The sequence below is a fragment of the Sebastes fasciatus genome, chromosome 12 (genome assembly GCF_043250625.1).
Source record: "Sebastes fasciatus isolate fSebFas1 chromosome 12, fSebFas1.pri, whole genome shotgun sequence".
NCBI lineage: Eukaryota > Metazoa > Chordata > Actinopteri > Perciformes > Sebastidae > Sebastes > Sebastes fasciatus.
This window is the reverse complement of record NC_133806.1, coordinates 6,327,333-6,352,819: the sequence shown is the minus strand read 5'-3', so window position 1 is coordinate 6,352,819 and position 25,487 is coordinate 6,327,333. Positions and strand designations below refer to the sequence as shown.

The 25,487-nt window shown below is 41.4% G+C and overlaps 1 protein-coding gene across 3 annotated transcripts in view; it reads left to right on the top strand.

The window, feature by feature from the left end:
• The window catches only part of znf385d (zinc finger protein 385D), a 94,459-nt gene extending 69,795 nt beyond the window's left edge, over window positions 1–24,664 (top strand). For 2 of the 3 annotated variants that reach the window (XM_074652858.1, XM_074652860.1), the window contains 5 exons: window positions 10,434–10,778; window positions 13,880–14,064; window positions 17,452–17,553; window positions 18,514–18,576; window positions 22,497–24,664. In XM_074652858.1, the coding sequence (XP_074508959.1) occupies window positions 10,434–10,778; window positions 13,880–14,064; window positions 17,452–17,553; window positions 18,514–18,576; window positions 22,497–22,748 (947 nt within the window). In that variant the 3' untranslated portion in view covers window positions 22,749–24,664. The remainder of the gene's footprint in view (window positions 1–10,433; window positions 10,779–13,879; window positions 14,065–17,451; window positions 17,554–18,513; window positions 18,577–22,496) is intronic. The other variant, XM_074652859.1, reaches the window with a different exon arrangement.
• Window positions 24,665–25,487: the final 823 nt, after the last annotated feature.

Below are 25,487 nucleotides of genomic sequence, written 5' to 3'. Positions count from 1 at the left end.
TCCATTTCTACCCACTGCAGCTTTAAAGCTGGTTCAACTTAAAAATGTGAGTCAACTGAACTAATTCATTCAAAGTCGTCTCGTGAGGTTTGAAAACCGACTCAGATATTAAGTGTAATCACACACACAGACAAGTTCTCACACAACATAATGGAAGAAATTCATTGTGGAATGAAACCATTCATTTAGTCCGTCTGCTCAGGGCGGTTTAAGTTGATGTGCGAAGAACATAAGTGCATCGGCGAGGAATAATGAGTCCGCGTGAAAGCGTGTAATCACGGGGTAGATTTCATAAAACGCACCGAGCGTCCGCTTCCTTTACTTCCATCGTTGAACTTGTGTCTGTGCTGAGATGGATGGACAGTTGGACACAGCGAGATAGTATAGATTAGCCGGGTGACTCAGCGGTCGCCTGTCAACTTTGTGTGTGTGTGTTTGTGTGTCCTCACACCAGCGCCAGAGAGAGTAGAGATAGAGCGAGAAAGGGAGAGAGAGGTATGCCCACAGCACGGCCCGCCATCTCTCAGTTCCAGTCCAGTGCCTGAGGAAATGTACCCTGATATTAGCTATTAAAGAGCAGATTGTCAGGGGAGCCATGCCAGCACTGACAGCAGCTGTACAATGGAGCAAGCTGCAGGGAGGCAGGAGGCTAGCTCAGGCTTTTTCCTTCCACAGCCTTCTTCCTCACGTCCCCGTCGGCTGCCGGCGCCCTCCCCACACCTCCCCCTCCTCCACCCCCCCTCCCAAAAAAGACTGCCTTTGTGTCTAAGTCTCCGTAGATGCGCGCTGGGTTGGAAAAAGTGCTTACAGACAGACGTCAGAGACAGCAGCAAACCTGATGAGTGTGTGATTAGATTGGCTCCATACCTGCGCCGCGCTGCAAATGTTCTCATTTGTGAGGATTCTGGAAGGCGATGTGTAACCGCAGAAAACTTCCCAACACAAATTAGGTACGGATCATTTGCTTTCAGATGAAATTGGAAAGAGATAAATCAGAGTGAATTCAATTCAGTGACTCCCGCCGCTGTTAAATATCTGAGATAATGTCCCCTTTTTTTTCCCTTCAACAAAAATAAAACGATTGCAAGCGTCGATGCGCGCTTATTTGTGAATGCAAATTTTTCACCTTATCAATCTTTTATTCTAGGAATATTCAACCGTGACTCTTTTCTCATTTACTCTCTTTGAAAACTGACAAGAGGAGGGGGAAAAAAATCATAGACGTCAAATGAAATTTGACAGAACTCAAGAGCCATGAGGGATTTCTGTCCTTTAAGTTGTGACAGCATATAATAAGGCCCAATCATTTTAATTAAAGAGCTTAATCCAGCTTCATTGAGAAAGGTAATCAGATCTCTGGGGAGTCCTGTGATTGCCTGAAAGCCTAAGTAGAGTGGAAGGGTTTCAGAGCGACGTTTCTCGTCTATCGCCAAAGCAAATCTCGGGGGAGCGTCGGGAGAGGCTGACGGACAAATAGAGGAAAGAAAAGTGGCGGTGTCCTGTCTCGAAGGGTCGCAGCACCTGTCCTGGTCTGCCTTTCTCTTGATTCTCTCTATCTTTGTTACCTCCAACACTCCCACCCTCTCAATTTCTCTCTCTTTAATTGTGTCCCATACTCGATTACTCTCTCTCAATGTTATCTCTTTCCTCTCACCTTCTCACGTCCCTTACCTGCCTCCCTCTTTTTTCTTCTTCCTTATTTCACACACTTGGATTTTCCACTTTGTAAAAGTTTGCTTACTTTTCCAGTTTCACTTTCATTTAACTTTTCTCGTTTTGTAGCTCCACTTTTCTCTGTCTTCCAAATCTATCCTCTTTTGTTCTTGTCTCTCATCCTCTCCTTTCTTTTACCTGGCCTCTCTATCTCTTTCATTCTCCTCCTACTTTGCTGTCGGGCCCCACTCGCCCATACCAACTTTAGATTGATCACAGTCATTACCTCCATTAATGAGAGGGGATTGAGTTCTTAACTGGGCCTCGCAGAGCCAGTTAGGTCACACCGGCTGGGGATATGGATTACTGGAGGCTTCCCAGAGTGCACGGCGTCCTAGGGCAGCCAAAGTACACTTTAATCACCTGCCCCTCCAACAGAAAATGGCTCTTTAATGACACCATGGTAGATGGGTTCACCCCCAACACAAGGGCAAAGACATGCATGGCTTAACATGGGAGGCCTCACCAACCACAAGACAATGTATATACTAATTAAGGCAGATGAAGACAGCCTTTCTCGTTCTTGTTGATTAATACTAATTTTCTTCACTCTATCGTAGATTAAACAGCTTTGACTTCTGTCACTAGAATCAAAGGAATACTCTGCCATGTTGGACAATATGCTTGCACATGAAGGCGCTTTTAGACAAGAAGCTTTTCTCATTACATTCATGACAGTGGTAGGTTCTTGACATGTTTAACAAGAAAATGTCCGTCTTTGCTGTGTCAAAAATGTCTTCTAATGCCAAATTCACACCAGAGCAGAGGCGAAGTGCGGCCAGTGGCCAGCTGCCATGCAATGACTATGAAAAGCTGTGGTGGCCGCTCACGAGGTCAGCGAGTTGCGGCCGCTTGATACTGCGGCAAAGAGCGGCCAAACAAAAATTGGGAAAAGTTTAACTTTTAGCGGCAAAGTTCTGCCAGAGAGGACCCGCAGCCAATCAGTAAAATTGACATGTTGACCTATGTTACACAGAATTTCTTGCCGCCTGAAACGCATGAACACACCTCCTGGCCACAAAGAGATTTAACTATTGTGGCGAGCCGCATTTCGCCACTGCCTGGTATGAATTTGGCGACACAACTCTAAAGCTGTGTTTGATAAATCCAAAAATCCCCAAATCCCATTGGCTGATTTGTCGAGGGAACCTGTGCGATTCTAACTTCCGGGTTGGCCTACAAAATACGTTATCCTTGCACCACTGTATTGTGGTTTTACGAGCTAAACTAAGCTGATCTCCTCAGGGTTCCAGCATCATACACACACGGGCATGAGAATGGTATCAATCTGCCCTACTTAGTTTCAGCAAGAAACTGAATAGTTGTATTCCCCAAAATTTTGTTTATTTTAAATGATGTGTAAACATGGATTTGGCAAAGCTTTAGACACAGCAACGATGGCTATTTTCTTGTGACATTGTCATGACCTCATTGGTGCTGGCTTTGCATATTTTTAGATCAACACCTACGTGATTGTTTGGTGTATTGTTGACTGGTTTTAGCAAACTCACACTAAACAAACTGAGCAGATTCCTTCCCCCGATGAGGACTGTGAGATGCTTTTAAAAAGCTCAGTAACAAGCCAGCAGGTGGCCATTGAGATTACGATAAGGTGTCAGATATTGTTTCTAGGTTGAAGAATGAATGTTCACGCTCAATATTAGAAGTGAGAACCTTTGGAGGCTATTTCCCCCTCCTTCCAGTGTTTGTGCTACATTGCGCTAAACAAATCATGGAGCCATGCATCTTCCTTCTGAATTCATAAAAATTGAATTGATATTGATCGTCACGCTCCACGTATCAGAGAACACAAGCAGATTGCCAAAATGTCGGAGTATTTCTTGATAACGGCACCCAAACAATTTACTCTGCCCAACTGGTGTTTGCTGTTCAAAACACTGAGTCACTGTAGAGTCTGCCAGAGAAATATTCGCTGAAAAAGATGCAGATTATATTTCCCAGCTGTTGATAAATGAAATGAGGGCCATCTACATAAAGAAACAAAAGCAATCTGTGACGTTCAGCAGAAAAAAACGCCACAGCAAAGACAACGTGGATCCAAAAAATTATAATGAGAAGAGAACCTAAATGGTTCTCCCCGACCAACTTTACTGTCTTTCAGAGGCTGTAGGTTCAGTTTTAGAGCTAGAGTGAAGCTGCAGATGTATGAAACTAGAAAGGAATCCATTGGTAACAACCAAGTCATACTAGCCTGTCGGGAAGAAGGCTAAATAATGGCCATTTTCAAAGGGGTCCCTTGACCTCTGACCTCAAGATATGTGAATGAAGATGGGTTCTATGGGTACCTACGAGTCTCTCCTTTACAGACATGCCCACTTTATGATAATCACATGCAGTTTGGGGCAAAAAAACAGTTTTTTGAATGCAGTATAAATCTGTTATTTTATGTTTGAATATTTCTGCATACTGGGGTCCCTAAACAGTCTTGGAATAACATAAATTGTGTATCACTGTAAAGCTGAGACTCTTGTGGATCCAATGAACCCAACTGTATTCATGTGTGATGATGTAGTATGGAGACCATTTCTTTTCAAACTTGACCTCACTGTATAAAATGACCTGTGGTGACCGCTAGGATTATCACAGCCTCATGAAACTTTACAGCCACAAACCAGAGACCTAGAGCATTCAGAGGATGGATGGCTTTCCTAGGTAGATTGACAATAAGGGGGTTTCTGAGCAGTTTCCAGAGCAGAAGCGCTCATCATCCAATCACCGAAAAATGCAATTCTTGCAGAAATCTCCGAATGTCAAACGTTTTTAATACCAAATCCCAGCATGGCTTTTTCTATGGTGTTCCTCAAGGACTTGGTATCTTAATGTGGTATTTTGGAGGGATTATTGATTATTTTTTATCAATTCTCAAACGGTAAAAAATGGTTAAATTTAGCACCAAATCTGTGTAACAAATGGTATCAACCCCAAAATTGCTGCAACAATTTAAGAGACATAATAGAGCATGGGAATGACCATCATATACTTCTATCATAATGTTCTAAACCCTTATACAATTTTACAATTTTTTTAATTAATTAATTAATTAATTAATGTTTATTTCTGATTAATGACTAGAAAAACTTGACACACAGTGCTAAGCTGCATCTCAAATTAATCTTCAGGTCCCCAGCTTTCAGATGATGTATACCACTTCTATGTGACATCTACTGCTGACCTGCTATCTCCCCCTGCACCCCCCTAAAAAAGACAAACACGGGTCTATTGTAGGTCTCAGAGAGTTAAAATGATTCTGATGACGCATTACTTTTAGCTTGGTGAAAATATCTGCCAAAAGCAGTTCAGCGATGAGTCACTCACAGGGAAAAGCCTGCCGGCTCACATGAACACCAAACCTTCACTTGCACTTTTCTGGGCCCACACTCAGCCCGGTGACCGTGCCATTGAAAAGCTGCCCAGAGAAGCAGGTGTGATGGCAGCTTTTTGCTTGCTGGTGAGATCGAGTGAGTTAATCGCCGTGATTTCAGGTTGTTTTGATGCCTGGCACACCGGAGCCGACTGGGAGTAGGCGGTTGCTAATTACGGGGGGCAAAGAGGTCGCTGCCGCTCTGCTCGTGGCATAAACATTATTCATCAGGAGTGACAAGGTCAGCCACATCATAAATAGTTCACAGATTAATTATTGTTCTTGTGGTAATGGCTCGGGCTTGATGGGACATGGTAATGTAAAGTTACACTCGGGTCGCTGATGGCTTTTAAACCATTAGGGTTTGATCAAAACTGATGGTTGTCAACATACCCGAAAAGGTGTATTGCTTTAGCTGAAGTTCAAATGTAAGAGTGCTGATTTTTTGCATTCAGATTGATCTTGTTGAATCTAAGCATGGACGTTTATATATTATGTGGATGGAAGAACCTTTCTGGCTCTTGCCTGTAACATATTCAGCCTCAACTTAAATTAAACAGAACATAAATTACGAGGCACAACTTATAATTGAAGTCACTGGTCCCCTTTTCAGAGTCCACAGACTTTAAATAAATGTTCCATATTGAGTGTAACAGCCTGGAATAATGGCCTTTTCATGCCAGATGTTCTTCTTTGGATCAGTCCACAGGCAGCGTCGACTGAAAACACACTCAGACATACAGGTAGAGGTCAATTAGTCATAGCTGCAGCACATTGCATCACCAACGCTCAATCCTCTGCTGGCCCACAGTAATCTATAGACGTCCTTGCTTAAGGTCACTTGATGGGCAGATCCTGTCAGGGGCAGTCTGAATAGCATGAAAGAACTGCTGCAGCAACACTGACGGAGTGAAAAGAAAAGCTGCTGAATGCAGCCTCAATGACCACACTGTGTAATCCAGTTTATCATTAAAAATATAAAGTATGTTATGAGTATCGAGTGAAGAAGTTCAAGTACCTTATTCACGAGCGAGGGTGAAATGGCGATCGACAGTTGGATTGGTGCTGTGTCTGCAGCAGTAATGTGGACACTGTAGTGTTGTGGTGAAGAGGGAGCTGAGTTTGTTGCAAAGCTCTTGATTTACTGTTGATGTTTCCTCCTTCAGATATGGTCATGAGCTTTGGGTAATGACAGAAACGGACATAGAATGTAAATAAGAAGTGGACGCAGCCACCGTGATATCACCTATTTGTTTTTGGACTGCTGTTTTGAAGCCTCGAGTTCTGCATTTTGGCCTTTGCAATCTTAGTATTTGGCCATTGACATGTTGTTGTTTTTGCATCCAGTAGTGACATGAGAGGGTGGAGTTAAGTACAACTGAACGCTGAATACAACATTTTTAGGCAATCAAAATGTTACAATTAACTTTCATGAACTGAAAACACACTGTGAAAGGGTTAAAGTTGTAAAACACGGACAACTCCCAGACCGGACAACGCCGTGGTAGCAACCTGTCAATCACAAGCTAGCCCCGCCCTAAAGGATCCCCTTCTTTATGGTCCATTTTACTCTAAATAGGACCATAATTTACTAAATGAACATCATGCTGTATTGAAGAAGACTTGAAACTAGCGATTGAAACCATAAACTCATGTATACGATGTTTACTGAGGTAATAAATCAAGTGAGAAGTAAGCTCATTTTCTCATAGACTTCTATATAATCAGACTTCTTTTTGCAACCAGAGGAGTCGCCCCCTGCTGGCTTTTAGAACGAATGCAAGTTTAAGGCACTTCTCAGACCTGGAGATTGCCCACTGATCACGGATACAAGCGACCAAAATGAGTTTTCTTCAAAGGGTAGTTGGGCTCGTCTTAACGATGCCTTCAGACCGAATGCAAAAGAACAAATAGTTTGCGTGAGGTAGGGCACGGAATGAAGAGCATCATAGCAGCACTTTGATAACTTGGCATCCCCTTCTACTCTAATATTTTCTGCCGTCACTAGATTTTTTGCTGAAGTCCCAGTAAGATCAGAGAGTAGAGTTACAGAACTTCAGTCTCTTCAATAAAATTGTCGCTAAGCCAACTTTCTCCTCCTGACAATGCCTAAATCCCACTGGACACATTCTGTGGAGTATATCAGAGTATATATATATAGCTGCTGGAGAGAGAACCCATTGGAAATAATGTCCTTGCTCTTGCACTTTTGTTGTGAAAGCCCTGTTATAAATAAGTAGAAGAGCTCAGACATCCAGAAGGAGCTCAGAGTAGAACTGCTGCTCCCTCGCATTCAAAGGGGTCAGATGAGATGGTTCTGCCATCTGGTTAGGATACTTCCTGGATGCCTCTCTGTGTATTTTTGTTGCTGATTCAGAGCAGGTAGGCCTGCTGCGTAAATATAGCCAACACCCCAGTAAAATGAGAGCGGAGCCTGACCAATACATTGTCACACTGCTTTAGGGAAGCCACTCAGATACCATCATCATCATCATTTAGCCTCTATACTTTGTTGCTCAGCAACCCTACAAAAAAACAAGGCATTTGTTATCACATGTTTTATGATGTTGTTACATATTGTCAGAGCAAACCCTCTTGTAGCTCTCCCCTTCATTTCAGCGCAGATTACTTACCGCCTGCTCCTGTTCATTACTTTAAAGATTTCATGAAAGTGCAGCAAATTTCACAGTTGGAGTCATTCAGCTGTAAGAGGAGAGCATTACAACACGAATAAACCCATTTCAAAGATTAATGGATGAAAAGACAAAAACCCCACAACGCATACATTTACATACATTTAAAGCATTTAGCTGGAGCTTTTGCCAAGAGTGTCGGTGCAATAAGCTGCAATCCTTTAATGCCATTCAATACCTCGGCTTGAATAAACATTCACCAGAAGCTCTTTCTGAGTCTTCCTACATAAAGGATGTACGTCTTTCACAACAGAAACATACCTGCTGCTCACAACCTCTCATTTATTTTTTCTAACCTTTGCCAGAAGTGAACCCGTTGACGATGTAACATGGATCAGTTTATGCGGCGCCGAACTCCAACACCTCTGCTGGGATAAATAAGAACCATATATAATGGCTCACAAAAATAGCATGACATAATTCACTATTGATCTTCTCTCCTGGCTGGCTGATCTTCACTTCGTGACGCCGGAGTGCGGAGAACTCAGAGGCGTTGGCATCGATCAGGTGGTGCTCCCGAGGCAAAATTAAATTTCCGTACATGTGGCAGCAAGTCCTCTGTATTCCGTACACTGACATGTGGTGTTGTGTTATGAGTCAAATATATCGATCCGCTGCTGTCTTCGTGCCCTAAAAAAATATCAGACATTTCTTTCAGAACACAGCAGCTATTTGTGTAACATGTTAATGTGATCTCACGCACCGACAGTGGATCAGAGGTCGGATTATTCTGCTGAGCAGTCTTTCTCAATAATATAGATTGCATTTGTTGGATATGTACATACATACTATGACATATAATCCATTATCTCCTGAATAACTCAGCACTTATATACTTTACCAGCATAAATAGAAATCAGGGCTACTTGTCTCTGAAAATCGAGTTGGTTTCCAGTTTGTTTTGCTTGTGTTAGTCTCGACTCAATATTCCTGCCTATCTAGAAATAAAAATAGGTAATTTTGTGATTTTAGAAAGACATACAGTTTGTTTATCTCCAACTTCAGTCTTCAGAATTGTATATGTTTTGGTATGGTATGGTATGTTTAGGGCAGGGTGATATTGCAAAAAGTTGCAATTATGATTAGGGCTGTCAAAGATAACGCTATCACTAATGCGTTAACACAAATTCGCTTTAACGCCACTAATTTCTTTAACGTATTAATACAGTTTACCATTTTTATGTTTTAAAGCTAAAGTGAAGATATTGGCATCATATGATACTAGAAAAACCTAAGGAATCCATTGGTACCAACCAGGTCGTACTAGAGGGAGACTAAATAACGCTCCACAATTACGAATTCAATTTTGGCGAGGAAAAACTGATGTGGGCATTTTCAAAGGGGTCCCATGATCTCTGACCTCCAGATATGTGAATGAAAATGGGTTCTATGGGTACCCACGAGTCTCCCCTTTACAGACATGCCCACTTTATGATAATCACATGCAGTTTGGGGCAAGTCATAGTCAAGTCAGCACACTGACACACTGACAGCTGTTGTTGCCTGTTGGGCTGCAGTTTGCCATGTTATGATTTGAGCATATTTCTTTATGATGAATGCAGTACCTGTGAGGGTTTCTGGACAATATGTGTCATAGTTTTGGGTTGTTAATTGATTTCCATTAATAAATGTATTCATACATTTGCATAAAGCAATGTTGATAAGAGTGATAAATACTTGACAAATCTCCCTTTAAGGTACATTTTGAACAGATAAAAAAGGTGTGATTAATTTGTGATTAATCGCGATTGAATATTTTAATCAATTGACAGTGTAAATATTTCCTAAAGATTAAAATGTCCTAGTAGGAGATTCTAAACCTGAAAAATTACCAAAAATTGTGTGAGCTGCAAACAGAAAATTTGCTATTTAGATAAATAAATTACTCAAAAATATTGAATTTTGTCAGTCTAAATCTTTAAAAATCCCACATTGTGAAGAGTTTGCAGCCACGGGTTATAATCAGTTCACCAGATCAAATTCCACATTTCCGACCCTACATATCGTCACCATGTGTTTTACCATGAAAAGGGCAGCAGCAGGTATTTATTAAGTCTATTAGTGCTGGAAAAAGCCAATACCTTTTGTTGTGGGGGCTTTTTACTCTGAGAGCCGGACGGATGTAATTTTCTGGTGTTTGAGACTGTTAGCGCTTACATTCTGTTCCCTGGAAACTGTTGAGGTTTTGTAACTCATTTCCGTCGTCTTCTGTGCAGCATGTCTATATTTGGTCATGTTTTCTCACTCTGTCGTGTATTTCCTAAATGCAGCACAGGTGTTGTCAAATTGGAAGATGTTTTCTTCATTTGCTTTAGTGTTTTGTTTGTATCGCCCCCTCCTTATGTTCTGGTCTTCTTCTCAAACTCTTTGAACATGTTTTTTGCAGTGTCTTAAACACACCAACATGTGCACGTCAACAGAATGTCTGTCTTTATCTGGACCCAACTGTATTCAGATTCAACTATGGTAATAGTCTTGCATATCTGTGTTGATAGTACGCTTTCTCTTCCATGTCCACATCTCAAGTCTGAAAAAACATTTTCAGCCACCTGTTGGTTGAACATTACATGAATAAAACATCTTAGGCCCTAAATGATAAATGCAGCCATATGATTCAAAACAAATAATCTATTTCCTCTTTGCAGATGGCGTTCCTGGAGCAGTGCCTCTGCCGCTGTCCCCTGTGCTCAGACCGGCGCTAACCTTGGCATCCTTGGCATCCTTGACGACCCTCACAACGCCAATGCCGGCAACTGTGGCCTCGCCGATAGTCCCGAGCACCACGGCAGCCGCCGCCCCAGAGACTACCTCAGCTGCTGGAGGGGACTCAACTCTCGACTCTCCCTCAGAACCAGACCTGGAGCCCGAGGCCGAGCCCGAGGCGGAGACAGACGGGGAAACAGAGGAGGAGAAAGCGCGACGTCTTCTGTACTGCTCGCTGTGCAAAGTGGCGGTGAATTCGGCGTCGCAGCTGGAGGCTCATAATAGCGGTAAGAGACGTGCGAGAGACATTTGCTGCAAAAGTAAACATCACTTGAGCATTGTAATAACTATGAGGTATTTGCAAATTCCTCGTACGTGAAACCTACTTTGCAATAAACCAAATTCTGATTGTAAAAAGACAAAAGTGGTTTTCTCATCAAATATCATGACTTTAGCATGATTATGCACCCATTTTGAATGTTATTAGCCGATTGAATGGGTGTTATCAGTGGTTATCACTACCATTCTAACGCTCCAGAAGGGTCAAACTGCACCTCCCACATTGTGAAAGTGAAACTTAACGTTGTGAATTGAAACAAAACAACTGGCTGAGGAAACAAAACTACTTGGTTAGGTTTAGGAAAAGATCACGGTTTGGGTTAAAATAAGTATGTTTGTTTCGTAATCTACGTAACTTGGTGTTAGTGAAGTATGTAACAAAAGTACAGTAAAATAAGTCAGTGTAGACTTTTTGACCACCACCACATGCGGACTTGCTCATAATACGACACCTGACTTCCTCCTTATCGTCATAATTATTATGGCCACTAGAGGTCAGTGTCGTCTTCTTGTATTCGTATCGGTGATCAACCATGTCAATGCAAGATAACGACCTTCTGAACCTACTAATAGGTGTAGCAGGCCCCCTCTAACCCATAGCTATGGGGCTTACAACCGCTGATAACACCCATGATAACATTCAATGTGGGTGGATTATTCATTTCCATGTCGTGCAATTTCCATGAAAAACACACACTAGCATCAGTGTTGAAATAGTTTTGTTTTTCAGTTGATGCTTTTTTGTCAAGACGGTTATGTGCTGGATTTCTACACAATTACACAGCACCAATGTTGAAATGTTCTTTTCATCATTATTGAGTTATATTGGCTGTCTTCAACAATAACTGTCAGACCCCCTTTTGGGGGGGGGTTGTCATCAGTTTCCATAGAAACCGTGTATCCAACTTTGATCAGGTATTATGAGACGGCCTTGCTTTACAAAACAACATTTTTTTTTTTTTTTTAAGATTCGCCTTTATTTGACAGAGGGCGGTATAGAAATGGGGTTGGGAGAGAGAGAGGGGAGGTATGACATGTAACAAAGGTCCCAAGGCCGGAACCGAAACCAGGACGTTGTGGTTATATGGTATGCGCAGTAATAACTCGGCTACCAAGGCGCTCCAAACTAATTTCTAATACCCCATTCATACACACACACACACACACACAGAGTGGAGATATGACAGTACTCTGAGTCATCTATTACTTCAGTCGGCGCTTCATGCACAGGAATGTCCTGCTGCTTTTGCCTCATTACATAATTCTTTTATAATGAACATTTTATTGAGGGTTTGAACAAGAGAACAAATCAACTATTCCATCAACAGGGGCATGGTAGACACAAACAACCGCAGTTGATTAGGAATTTGTTTTGTGCGCTCAACAACAAAACATAGAATGACATAGCACACACAACAACAAAAAATACTGCCACAATTACAATACAGTAAGCCTACAACACTAACACTATCTTCTCCACATTTAAGCACAGCAGTCCACGCTAGATTACACAAGTGACCTCAAAGCCACAGATAGCCAGGCGGTGAAAGGGTCCCGTGCGAATTCATATTCATCAACCTTGTTCAACGGAGAGCATGTGACCCTTTCATAACCAGCCAGCTGAGCCATTGTCGTAAGCCATTCTTGATAAGTGGGTTTCCTCCAGAGTCTCAGCAGTGTCCTTTTAGCTGTTCTAACAGCGAAGGAAGGAATACAGGAAAAGCCTTTGGGTTCAGTGGTTCAGGCCAAAGATGATGTTTTGCAGAGATCTGGAACAGCTTCTTTAGCATATAATATACAGTAGTGATTCTCAAAGTGGGGTCCGGGGACCCCCGGGGGTCTGTGACATTCTGCCAAGCGGTCCCTGAAATGTTTTCAGATTCATTCATTTAAATTATCATGATATCACAATGAATAATATTTTAATATTTAAATCTACGTTTTTGCATTCGGTCAGAGTGATGTAGTATATCAAGCGACCGTTATTGAAAGTTATGTGGTATAGTAACCAATTGACTGTGCTTTTTACGTAACGTTGTTTTACATTACACTGTTTTATGTAGCGTTGTTTTACGTTAACGTTGTTACATAATGTTTCGTCAGAAAAGTGAAGGGTGATTATTATTTATTTACAGTGGTTACGTTGTTAAGATTGTTACGTTACATTGTTACATAACGTTACGTAAGAAAAGTGAAGGGCGGCTGTTATTTATTTACAGTAGTTAGGTTGTTACGGTTGATACGTTACTTTGTTACGTAACGTTACAGAAGAAAGGTGAAGGGAGGTTGTTATTTATTTATAGTAGTTACGTTGTTACGATTGATACGTTACGTACATAACGTTACGTAAGAAAGGTGAAGGGTGGTTGTTATTTATTACAGTAGTTACAGTATATTGTTACAGTTGATACGTTACGTTGTTACATAATGTTACGTAAGAAAGGTGAAGGGCGGTTGTTATTTATTTAAAGTAGTTACGTTGTTATGTTACGTAATAACAGGTTTCAATTATGAAACAGAATATGTTCAATCCAAACTGAAAACAAACAGAGAAAATGTTTTTTATGCAGTGAAGTAAGAACCTTTCTTGTCATTATTTTTAGCGCTGCCGCTGTTGTAATGCCCTGTTCCTTTTATCATCATACCTAGAACTGCATTTCCTGAAGAAAATGTGTGTCACTGCAGGCAGCTGCTGCTGCTGTTTTAAGAGGCAGGGAATCGAACTGGACATAAAAATGGTATTTGCACATGAAAGCTCAGTCACTTAAAGGCTGAGCTAAACCTCTGTGCTAACAGTGCCCTGCGGCGACATCGAAAAATGAGAGATTTGTGCGAACCATGACATTTTGCATGGATGGGTTTAACAGGGTTCTCTACTTTGATCAGGGACGTTTTAGGGTAATTTACAAGTCGACCCTTTCACACTGACTCTTATATTTTCCAAACCAGAGAAGGGATAACAGACGTGAACCTCTGACCTCACCTTTCCTTCAGGCAGCATCTATTAAGTTAATGTACTGACCGCGCCACTTCCTGTTTGAACCTGCAGGTACGAAGCACAAGACAATGCTCGAGGCCAGGACCGGCGTGGGCTCCATCAAGTCTTTCCCCCGGCCGGGAGTCAAAAGCAAACTGCCTGTCACCGCCACCAAATCGACAACAGGCCTGCAGAACAAAACGTTTTACTGTGAGACGTGTGATGTGCATGTCAACTCAGAGACTCAGCTAAAGCAGGTGAGAGGTACAGAGGAAATCTCTGAAAACTCTGAAATACTTTAATGATATTCAACTTTCCCGAACACAAAGCATGTTTAACTGAAGCTTTAAAAAATAAATTCAAGCAAAAGAGAGAGTCAGTGAAGGAAAGACATAGATACAGATTGGACTGGAATATAATCAAACGACTAATCACAAGGTCAAGGTCATTATACTGGATATTACTGCGTTATGGACAAACTACATTTCATCAATATCCCACATAAATCTGTCTATTTATCATTTTGCCTTCGAAGAAATAGTCGTCATTTTGCAAAATTAGCTTATTGACCTTATTGCCATCGAGTTACTTGAGAAGATTAATACCACTCTCTCATCTGTCACCTCTAAATTCACTGTCTGGCCAAGAAATAGTGCAGCACATAACCCCCTCGTAAAAGTTCAAACTATTCTTTTGAAGTCACAACAGAAACAGACAGATTCCAGAGAGAAACTGAATTTACGGGCGGATTTAAATCCCTCAAACTGTTGCGTGGCTTAGCAAGTACAGACTAATTTAAAGAGGACATATAATGAAGTACTTGTGCACATACATTTGGGTATCTGGAGTTCCTACCAACCACAAACTGTGAAATAAGACAACCCAGTCAGTTTCAGGATCAAAAAACAGTGATTCAAGACATTCAGATTTGGTTCCCCTGCCTATGTCACATGCAGGCTCATTAGAATATATCACCCACAGCTTGATAACTACCTTTGCAAAGGTGTACCATATTTTTCTCGCAAGCCAATCAGAGCAGACTGGGCTTTTTCAGGAGGGGGGCTTAAAAACATAGGCGCTCAAATGGAGCGTTTCAGAGAGAGGGTGAATACAGGTATATTCAGACAGACAGTATGAGAAAAATAATGTGCTTTTGAACATTAAAGCACGTAAACATGTTCTAGTAGGAACCCCAAATACAAGTATGAACCAGTGGGCTATCTCCGGGTCTGAAAATTGAGTGCCTTAAACTTGCATTCTCTCTAATAGCCAGCAGGGGGCGACTCCTCTGGTTGCAAAAAGAACTCTGGTTGTATAGAAGTTTATGAGAAAATGAGCCTACTTCTCTCTTGATTTATTACCTCAGTAAACATTGTAAACATGAGTTTATGGTCTCAATCCCTAGTTTCAAGTCTTCTTCAATACAGCATGATGTTCATTCAGTAAATTATGGTCCCATTTAGAGTCAAATAGTCCATAAAGCAGGGGATGCTTAAGGGCGTGGCTACGTTGTGATTATTATTATTATACTTATTTAGACTCATTTACTTCAGTGTCAGATTTCAGTTTCGTTGGATTCAAGGTGGAAATATTTTGGATACAAAAATGCACCACTACTAGTAATGATCTTTCCTTTCCTCCTGCTGCGCTGCTGTCACAGCAAAGCTTTCCCTGACACAAATCTCTTGCAAAAACTTGCAAGAAACCTGGTTAAGCATAAATTGTACATGGCCAAGAAATGAGGTTTCTCCCAAGTTTCTCCTAATCCCTCTCCTCAAATAAGGAAAAGGGGTTTCTAGTTTACATGATGTTAAAGGAAATCAGGTTAGAAAGCTGACAATAATCTGATCTCTCTGTGATATTTCCCTTATTGTGGTTTGGCTTGAAAACTCCTCCTTGGAATGTGTCTCTTGGTTGTTGCTTTGGGGCACCCCACAAATCTTCTTTTCTTGTAGCTGCTGATCATTCTGTCACGAGAGGGGGGATTTCATCTACAATACTTGAAAACCACTCTGTTTTGTCTGAGCTAACCTTGAGATTTCTCACTGAAAATAGACAGGCTTTGTATGAATTTTTCATGCAGGGGCTTTTACCGAGAACTTCTAAAACAGCAGCGGTTCTCTGTGAAAAGAAAACCAGCATGACAAATTCCAGTTACAGCTTGAAATCAGAGGAAAAGTGTGATTGTTAAATCCACTGCAAGGACTTGTGAAATTTAGACAGCCAGAAATCTGCCTTTTTGTTGTCAACGTGTACCGACGCTGAATTATTTATTGGCTTGAGGTTACTGAGGAATTTTGTATTTTTCTTGTTTATTCGGATCCACTGGTTGTCTCTGGTCTTTCAAAATCACACAAGCTTTAATATCGCTTTAATAACATATTGTATTTAACATAAGAGCATAATGTGTCATTTAACACATGCTCTCTGCACTGTACTTTGCAGTGCCATAACTGCAGTCATTTTCACCATGGGTGGCTCCAGTCGCAACGAAACCTTTAAAGCTGTAATACTCTCCGCCGTGAGATACGAGGTATATTTTTAGTCCAGCCCCCTCCGTCTCTGTTGGTCAGGTTCCCACCTCAACGCATGATAAGCTATCTGAAATGGCATCCAGCCTGAGGCATCTATAGAGCCTCACAGCAACACTGTAATAAAAAGATTATGACAATTTTTTCTATGGAATATCCAGAGAAGGTTGCAGTATCTAAACCAGTAGTATTTCTTATCATGAAACTGGTCAAACCTTCCCCTTGACCAGCTAATTTGTCTGACAAGCTATCTTGAAATGTAATATTGCTGTGGATATTCATGATCTAAGAGGGATCCTATGTTTTTGGCCCCACTATCAGGCCACTTGCACACAAGAAATATCAAAATTGCCAACAGATCTGTTTTGATTTTAATGACCCCAAGGCCTTTCCTCTAGCGCAGGGATACTCAACTTTGCCTGGGGCCACTTTGTCAGAATGACAGGAGGCCAGGGGCGGGTTAATAAACCAAACATTAATAATGTTTATCAGATAAAATGAATAAACATTAAGGGCGCTTTCACAAGCCAACATTTAGTCTGTTTGTTTGGTCTGGTGCGGTTTGTTTGGGCGGTTGTGAATACCAAAACAACCGGTCTGACACAAACAGTGTCTGACCGGTTGTTTTGGTTTCCAAGCGAACCAAAACGCAGGCTGCCTGTGTGGGCATTTGTATAGATGGACACAGGTAAACAACAGGTAAACATGAGTAGGAGAGGACTGAAGTGGACTTCTGCAGAAGTCCCATGTTTGCTTGACATCTGGGCCGAAGAGAACATACAGAATATGCTAAATAAAGCCTGCAGAAATAGTGACCTTTATCAAGTCATTCAAGATCAACTGGAGGAGAAGGGATTTGTGTGCATAGATCAGTGAAAGTGAAAAAAAGGTTGACAGCAATATATCAAAGTCCGTGATTTCCTGCATAGAAGTGGCAGCTCTCGAAACAAAAAAGATAATTTCGTTCCTTCGTACACGCCCCTCAGCATATATCTTTTTTTAATTTGGTCCACGTTAATTTGTGCACTGTGAAACCGAACCAGACTCAATAGAAAACAAACCAAAAGTATCTGGTCTGCCTCATTTGAAACTTGTCTTCTGTTTCCTTTTCAGCACATCAGCAGCCGGCGTCATAAAGACCGAGCAGCAGGTAAACCAGCCAAACCTAAATACAGCCCCTACAGCAAACCGCTGAAAGGCCAGACCAAGCCGCCGGTGAGTCACCGCACGCCTCAGACATCTTATCAGCGACAAATGTCCTGGTGTCGACGCAACAATCACACAGACACGGTTCTAATAGACATATCGTATGATATCTGAGAATGTGTTCATTGTCATCCTTCAGTTCCAGTCACTTCCTGTTTCTGTTTGCAGTCACATGAAATTCATAGTGCTGCGTCCGAAATCGCTTACTATGCACTACATAGTATGCATGGTATGCGTACTATGCATACTATGCACTACATAGTATGCATGGTATGCGTACTATGCATACTATGCACTACATAGTATGCATGGTATGTGTACTATGCATACTATGCACTACATAGTATGCATGGTATGCGTACTATGCATACTATGCACTACATAGTATGCATGGTATGTGTACTATGCATACTATGTACTACATACTCAATATGTGTACATCATTCAACATACTTTTGTGTGAATAAACAGTAGTATGTATCTTTTCGGACGCACTAAACTGTAATTACCACGTCACTTCCTGAGAGCCTCCTTGCTGGTTGGAGACACGTAAGCATGGTAACCCATGACAACCTCATGTGACCAAACAATTATTTGTCAGAATCAAGAACTTTGAAATTTCAAATTTAAATTTAAAAACTATATCATATGTAGCAAAGTGAAATCTTACACTTACACTTAAATTGAAGTGTTATTGGCGTTACAGAGCTGTCCGCCATTGTCTGTTATTAATGTTGTCATTATTACCGCATTACATTGTGGGATATTAACATCGCCGTAGTGTCCACGGCATACTGTAATATATTACTGGAAATAGTATGTAATTTGCGTACTATTGGTTTTCATACTAAGGTTTCGGACATAATCAAAAATCTCAAATATTGTTTTAGCGTACTAAATAGCATGTTAGTATGTAATTTCAGATGCAACCTCTTTTGTGTGAATAAACAGTAGTATGTATCTTTTCAGACGCACTTAATTACCACATCACTTCCTGAGAGCCTCCTTGCCGGTTGGAAACACGTAAACACGGTAACCTATGCCAACCTCATGTGACCAAATGATGATTTGTGAGAATTAAAAAAAATATATTACGGCTAGCAAAGTGAAATCTTATACTTACACTCATATTGAAGTGTTACTGACGTTACAGAGCTGTCCGTCAACGTCTGCTATGAATGTTGTCGTCACTACCGCATTGCATTGTGGGATATTTATGCCGCAGTATGCAATTTGCGTACTATTGTTTTCATACTAAGGTTTCGGACACAGTCTACTAAAAAATCCCACAAACTGTTTTAGCGTAGAATAGAGTGTTAGTATGGGATTTCAGACGCAACCTATGTCGCTGCAAAAAAGCAAAATCTTACCAAGTATATTTTTCTAAGTACTAGTCAATATATCTCATAACACTTATTATAAGACACAATAACCTAATAAGTGAGATACAGGGACTTGCTTTTAAACAATGCATCTTGAATATCTTCTTAAAGGTCCAGTGTGTAGGATCTGGCGGTAGTTACCGGTAAGGTGAGGAGATTGCAACCAACCTCTCTCGTATGTAAAGCATGTTGGAGAGCTACAGTGGCCGACGCGAAAACGTGAATGGCCCCCTCTATAGAGCCAGTTGTTGTTAGAGTAGCGTAGGTCATCTGGAGCAGAGCCAGTGCGTTGAGTGTGTGTGTACATGGGAAGTGAGTGGTGAAGCAAGAGAGAGAAAGCGGCGGCGACGGGAACGAGTAACATTATTGACCCCGGCCCGAGCAGGAAAATTGAACTGAGTTTGGTTTGTCCGTTCTGGGCTACTGTAGAAACATGGCGGACTCAGCAGCATAGCAGAGAGGACCTGCTCCGTATGTAGATATAAACGGCTCATTCTAAGCTAACGAAAACAAAATTCTTATCTTCAGGTGATTATACACTAAAGAAAACATACTTATTAATATTATATTTCATTTTTGCCAATAGATCCACTTAATTGTTACACACTGGTCCTTTAAGTGAGAAAAATAACTACTACTTTTGAGCATTACAGACTTATTATGACATTATGACTTCATAATACCAGTGAAATATAGCACAAAATGAGTTTTCCCCGCTAATTTCATGATCTCTTTTTATCTTGAAAGGCCTAATTATTCAATTTTATTTCAAGAAATCTTAACAAACACATTTTCACTTTTTCTATATTTTCCATATTTTAACTTATTACAAATAAAAAAAGACCTTGTACTCATTGTTTTTTACTTATATTTGAAGTGGCCTTTTCCTGTGTGCCCAACCCCAATAGCACCACTCTGTCTTGCTCTGTTTTTATGGGAGAGAACGTTGGACCCAACTGCATGCAGGTTTATGGCAGTTTTATGTTTCTTTTTTGTCTGCAAAAAATCCTCCACACCTCTTCCAAAGTGTCTGTTCTTTGATAAGGCACATTCAATCCGCTTGACTGCTCCTAATTCAATAAAATGTCAACCTTCATAACCAGCTCACCTGTTACCTGGCTTTTATTAAAGAGCCCTGGCAGGGAACAGCAGGATGCAATTCGAAAACTTGATATTTTATTGACAAAAATGGCATGTATCAAGACTCCTCTGAGCCAGCCCGCTGGAGGCGGAAAGCAGACTGGGGTTGAATACTATTTATAAGTAATCGTAAATGTCGGTTTTAACTTATTTGGAGTAGCTCGGCGTGCGGTCTCCTGCATCAAGACACAATTAGTGTCAGGCAAGTTTACAAACCGCGGAATAAGAGAAGCGAACTGAAAATAACTTTCGAATACTTTCCTGAGGTGATTGTTTAACTTTCTGGTACTCGCCGTCCCCTTTGTGGAGAACCCCCCGGGCTTCTTGCACTCCAGGCGCGTGTTAAAAGTTGTTTTTGAGTGCCGCGTGACGCGGGATTGATCGGATGCATGAAGGAGCCATGTGGATTCAATGTGGGGAAGATAAAGGAGAGCCTGACTTTCCGTCTTACAGAAGCTCTCAGAGGACGGCATTAATCACACCCACTGTTTGCCGAGACAAAGCACGGGGGTTACCAGTGTGGGGGAAATGACTTTTTCTGAAACCCATCATTGACTGAGTTAACGGAGAGGAGCTTCTTTGATGAGCGGAGAGTAAAGAATGCCTCCCATAGGGTTACGATGCCTGAGTCAGTGATTGATAACCCATGACAACGGCTGCCATCGCGGTGCTGTGAGACCGTAGATTTTCCATTACTGATACAGAAGATTAAGCCAGATAACTTTGGTGACCTTTTCACCCTATTACGTTGTTTTTGGAGGTTGGGCGCTTTTTTCTTTTTGTCCATCTGTTGTTTCTTTTATTCCTTCTTTCTTATTCTTTCTCAATAAAAACTCACGCTTATAGCAATTTTTAATGGGAAAAAGGACTTTGGAGTAATTTAATCACCACTGCAAACACGCATAAAAGATGTCTCTTGTCTAAATTGCAGGTACATTGGTTAAGCAGTTGAACACTTATATAGAATGAAACATGTCTATTGCAGTTTCCTGCGTGAGCTCTGGTGTCTCACAGATCACCTGGAACACTTTCAGTAATTAGCAGCTTAGATTTCTGGCACCTGTTTGGTCCCCATCCCCCAACTCTCTCTGTGCCGGCAGACTGCAGCACAGCAGCGGTGTCCTCAGCCACTCTGTTTTCTGTTTATTCATGTTTCTTATGATAAGTCTATGGTTTGTGATACCACCATGTTGTCTCTGTTGATCCATGATTGTAACAGTGAGCAGTCTGGAAAATCACGACAACAAAACAGATAAACTGCACTATGAAGAGCAGACTGTAAAATGTAGCTGTAAAAAAAGGGCCACCCAGAGCTCAATGCAACGTCTTCACATTGCATGATTTGTCCGAGCAACAGTCCAACCCCTAAGGATATATAATGTACAATAAAAGCAGAAAATCCTCACACTTGCAGCTTGTTCTTACGAAAGGGTGTATGAATGCCAAGACATTTTAGCGTACAATAAAAACACCTTTCTTACTGACAGCAATGTAAATTCATCGGTGTAAATATGAGTGAGTGACGTAGAATAAAAAGCGAGAAAGACCATTTATGGTGGGCGAGAGAGGAGATGGATGTGTCCAACAATCACAGGACCTTCAACCACATCGTTGTTTTGTTTTGTAAGTCACATTACTTAGTTTACGTGCTTATTTTCAGCCCAACCATGACGTTTTTCCTAAACCTAACTGAGTGGTTTTGTTGCCTCAACCTAACTGCGGACGTTACAGTAGTTTTGTTGTGTGGCGTTCAAATGACAATCAAAAAGCAACGTACAAATGACACAAATGCATCCTCATGACACGCAGAATGTCCTTGTAATGTAATGCTATTTATACACCTTCCCATGAGATCGGGTAGACATTTGAGATGCTGGAAACAGAAATGTTTTGCGATGTCCCTGGATAAACGACTCCAGTGGTTACTCGATTATCAAGATAGTTGTTTATTAACTTTCTGTTAATATAATGGCAAATCATTTAGTACTAAAAATTGGGGCTTGGTATCGAGCCTTAGTACTTTTGTCACCCACCAAAATGTGTGTATACCGCCAAAATATCGAAAAAGCACTAAAGGTTGGCATCGAATGTCCTGCCAGACTTGCATTCTTATTTCCTTGTTTTTTTATCAAATAGTTCCTGATCTGGTTTTTATTTAGGCAAAGTTACTTTATAGCAGCTTGTGTTTAGAAGACATTTAAAATGAACAGACTTTGGCTTCTTTTGTTAAATGAAAAAAAGGGCTCTGTTTATATTTCTCACTGTAAGATATTGAGAAAGTATTGTTTTTGGTATCTGTAGTGTTGCAAATTTAAAAAGGGGATTTCTTGCCCAGGTAAAAATGTAATTGTTCTTTGTATCAGAATCTGGTCCCTGGTGTTTCCATTATTTTGTCTACTGTACTGACTGACTTTTGTCTTCCCCTACCAGATAAAGTTGTCCCTGGCCAAGGAGCGCCAGTGTTCGCCTCTTCCCACCATCATACCTGCACACCTGGCGGCAGTGGCAGCAGCCGCCGCCGCCGCCCTCGGCAACTCATTCGCGCACCGCACGAACCACACCACCAACCACGCCCCGACCCCTGCCCTCTTCCAGACACAGACCCTCCCCGCTGCACTGCTCCGCCCGGACCCCGGGCCTGTCAGGACCTCCCATCCACAAGTCCTATTTGCCCCTTATTGACCTGTCTGACCCGGGCGCTTCTACACCGCCTCCTGTCAAGGACCAAACCCTGTGCGTCACCAAGACCAGGCCGAGGAGTCGTGTCAGCATCTGCGCTCCTTCTATGCATCCGGGGACATCTTCTCACCTCTCCTTGTACGGATTATCCCACATTTAAAGCTAAACCGGACAGCAGCGAATCATCGGGTGCTTTCTCGTGATGGATTTATTTCTCTAATCCCACTGAAAACTACAGTAAACATGCTTTCTGTGCCATCCTGCAGTCTCATACCCGGACCCCGGACCTGGACCTACATTGTACCGCAATAATGTATAAGACTGACCCCGTGAACTATGCAGTGTCATTATTTCATGATGCAAGGCACAGTTTGAGCTAAACATACGGTAGGGATGTGCTTTTTGTAAAGATACAGCGTGGCACTAAGATCATTGCTTTAGTGGAGGATTACTGTCGCTCATAATTTAAGAGGATGTTACTGATCATAGAGCGAGCAAGGCCCTCCTCTGTTCCTGTATGCACTTTAAGCCCCTCCTCTGTTGATGTCTACATTAGATGGCTAGACTGTGTTAGAATTGTTCGAGTACGTGTCGTGACGTGTGTTTTTGTATCCGTCCTTGCATATCTGTGTGTATGTGTGCAAGTGTGTGCTCCTGCATGTGTGCTAGTCCGTGTGTGTTTGAGTGTGTGTATTTGGATGTGTATGTGTGTGCGTGTGTCACAGCAATCCGTGAAATAGTCACAAAATTCAATCTATTTGATTTGTGTACATAGACACGAATTTCCCTTTTCTTTGGCGACTTTCAACAATGTATTTTTTGTATGTCCAGCAACATGTGAAACACAATTTCCGCTCCAGTCTTTTCAAAATAAAACTACTTAGTTACGTTTAGGAATAGATCGACTTGGTTAGGTTTAGGCAACAATACTACTAAGTTAGGTTTAGGAAAAGAGTGCGGTTTGGGTTTAATTAACACCGGCAGTAGTACGGAAGTTACGTGACAAAAACTACTTAGATACGTTTAGCAAAAGAGGCTCCGTTGTAAGCAAAAAAAGCGCTCAAATTTTTTGGGAGACAGAATTGTTTCATCAGCAAATGTTCGACAACACATGTCTTTACGCAACGTATCCTCATACAACAGTTTGTATGATATCTTACGAAAAGTTATTCCTCATTTTCGTGCGTTCTCTCATTACATGCATAGAGTCTTTTCAAAATAAACTTCCGTCTACGCAGGAAACAACTTGGTTAGGTTTAGGAAAAGATCGTGGTTTGGGTTAAAATAACTCCAGAAGGGGCGCCTGGGTTAGCTCAGTTGGTAGAGCGGGCGTCCATGTATCAAGGCTTGGTCCTGACCGCGGCGGCCCGGGTTCGAATCCGGCCTGTGGCCCTTTCCGCATCCACTCTCTCTCTCTCCCCCCTTTCCAAGACTCTATCCACTGTCCTCTCAATAAAAAAAATGGAAAATGTCCCCCAAAAAAAAAATAACTTTAAAAAAAAAAAACTCCAGAAGGACTGTAACTTAAGTACGAAAGCTCCTGTGTTTTTTGACACACCCATCAACCCCAACCTCATCCCTACGTGGCGTTCGCCGCTCTTTATACTTCCCGGTTCACTGTTGCGCGGATTACATACGAATTGATTTCATGCTGACCATCACGAAAAAAAATAGAAATTTGTGTCTATGTACACGAATCAATACATTAAATTTCGTGACTATTTCACAAATTGCTGTGCGATCGGGCTGGTGTGTGTGTGTGAGAGCTTCCCATCCACCATAAGCCATCCTAGTTGATATCCAGCACACATTGTCACTGACCATGTCTCGGGCCAGAGGGACCACAAAAGCTTGTGTATATTAACTGTCAGTGTGTAAAAGGTGAACAATTTCAAATAAAAAGAGTCCTAATTTGTTAATGCTGGTCATCCTGTGTAGTTCAGTACTGTACTTGAAATGAATCTGGGGTAAAAAAGAGAATATGGAAATTCCAAAAATACAGTACATAAAATATGTATCTGAAGGATGTTCACTCTCCCAGAGTGTTTGTATGAAGATGTGCATTCATAGCAACACTTATCACAACATTGTGTTTCACTGACTCACATTCAGTACTAAATTCATATTCAGGATGCATCATTAAAATTCCTCGCACAACTCCATTTCCACTACTAACAAAATATGTTTCTGAAGGATGTGCACTCTCCTTGTTTGTATCACAATGTGTGCTTGTAATACAGAGGCAAATCTATAACCCTGATGTAAATGTTCCTGCTGGATTCTATTAAATTATTCACAGTATCATATTGTATTTAAGTAGCAAGCAGAGCAGACGTCTCCCCGTCCAAGTGATGTTAAATGTATTACATTCGGGTAAATTCAACAAAACACGCTATGTTACTGAATGACAGATGACCTATTGGAGTAATAATGCAGCAGATTGTTACCAGTCATTTATACTCCAGCAGCGGCTGATGCTGAACACCGTGACATTTAGGCATACGACTATATACAGCATCTGTACTACATTCACTTCACTTTACGTCAAAGGATAATTGTATTTTTCTTTCTGTCAACACAGCACTGTCTCCTAAAAATTACATTCCCATACAAGGAAACTGAAATCTGAATTATGTTTAGAGGGAACCTTATTTTGTCGGGGATTACGTTCGTTTTTGACGTTTCACAAATACGTTTGTAATGATAGCCCGCATACGATGGACGGGTCAAACAAACACAGGA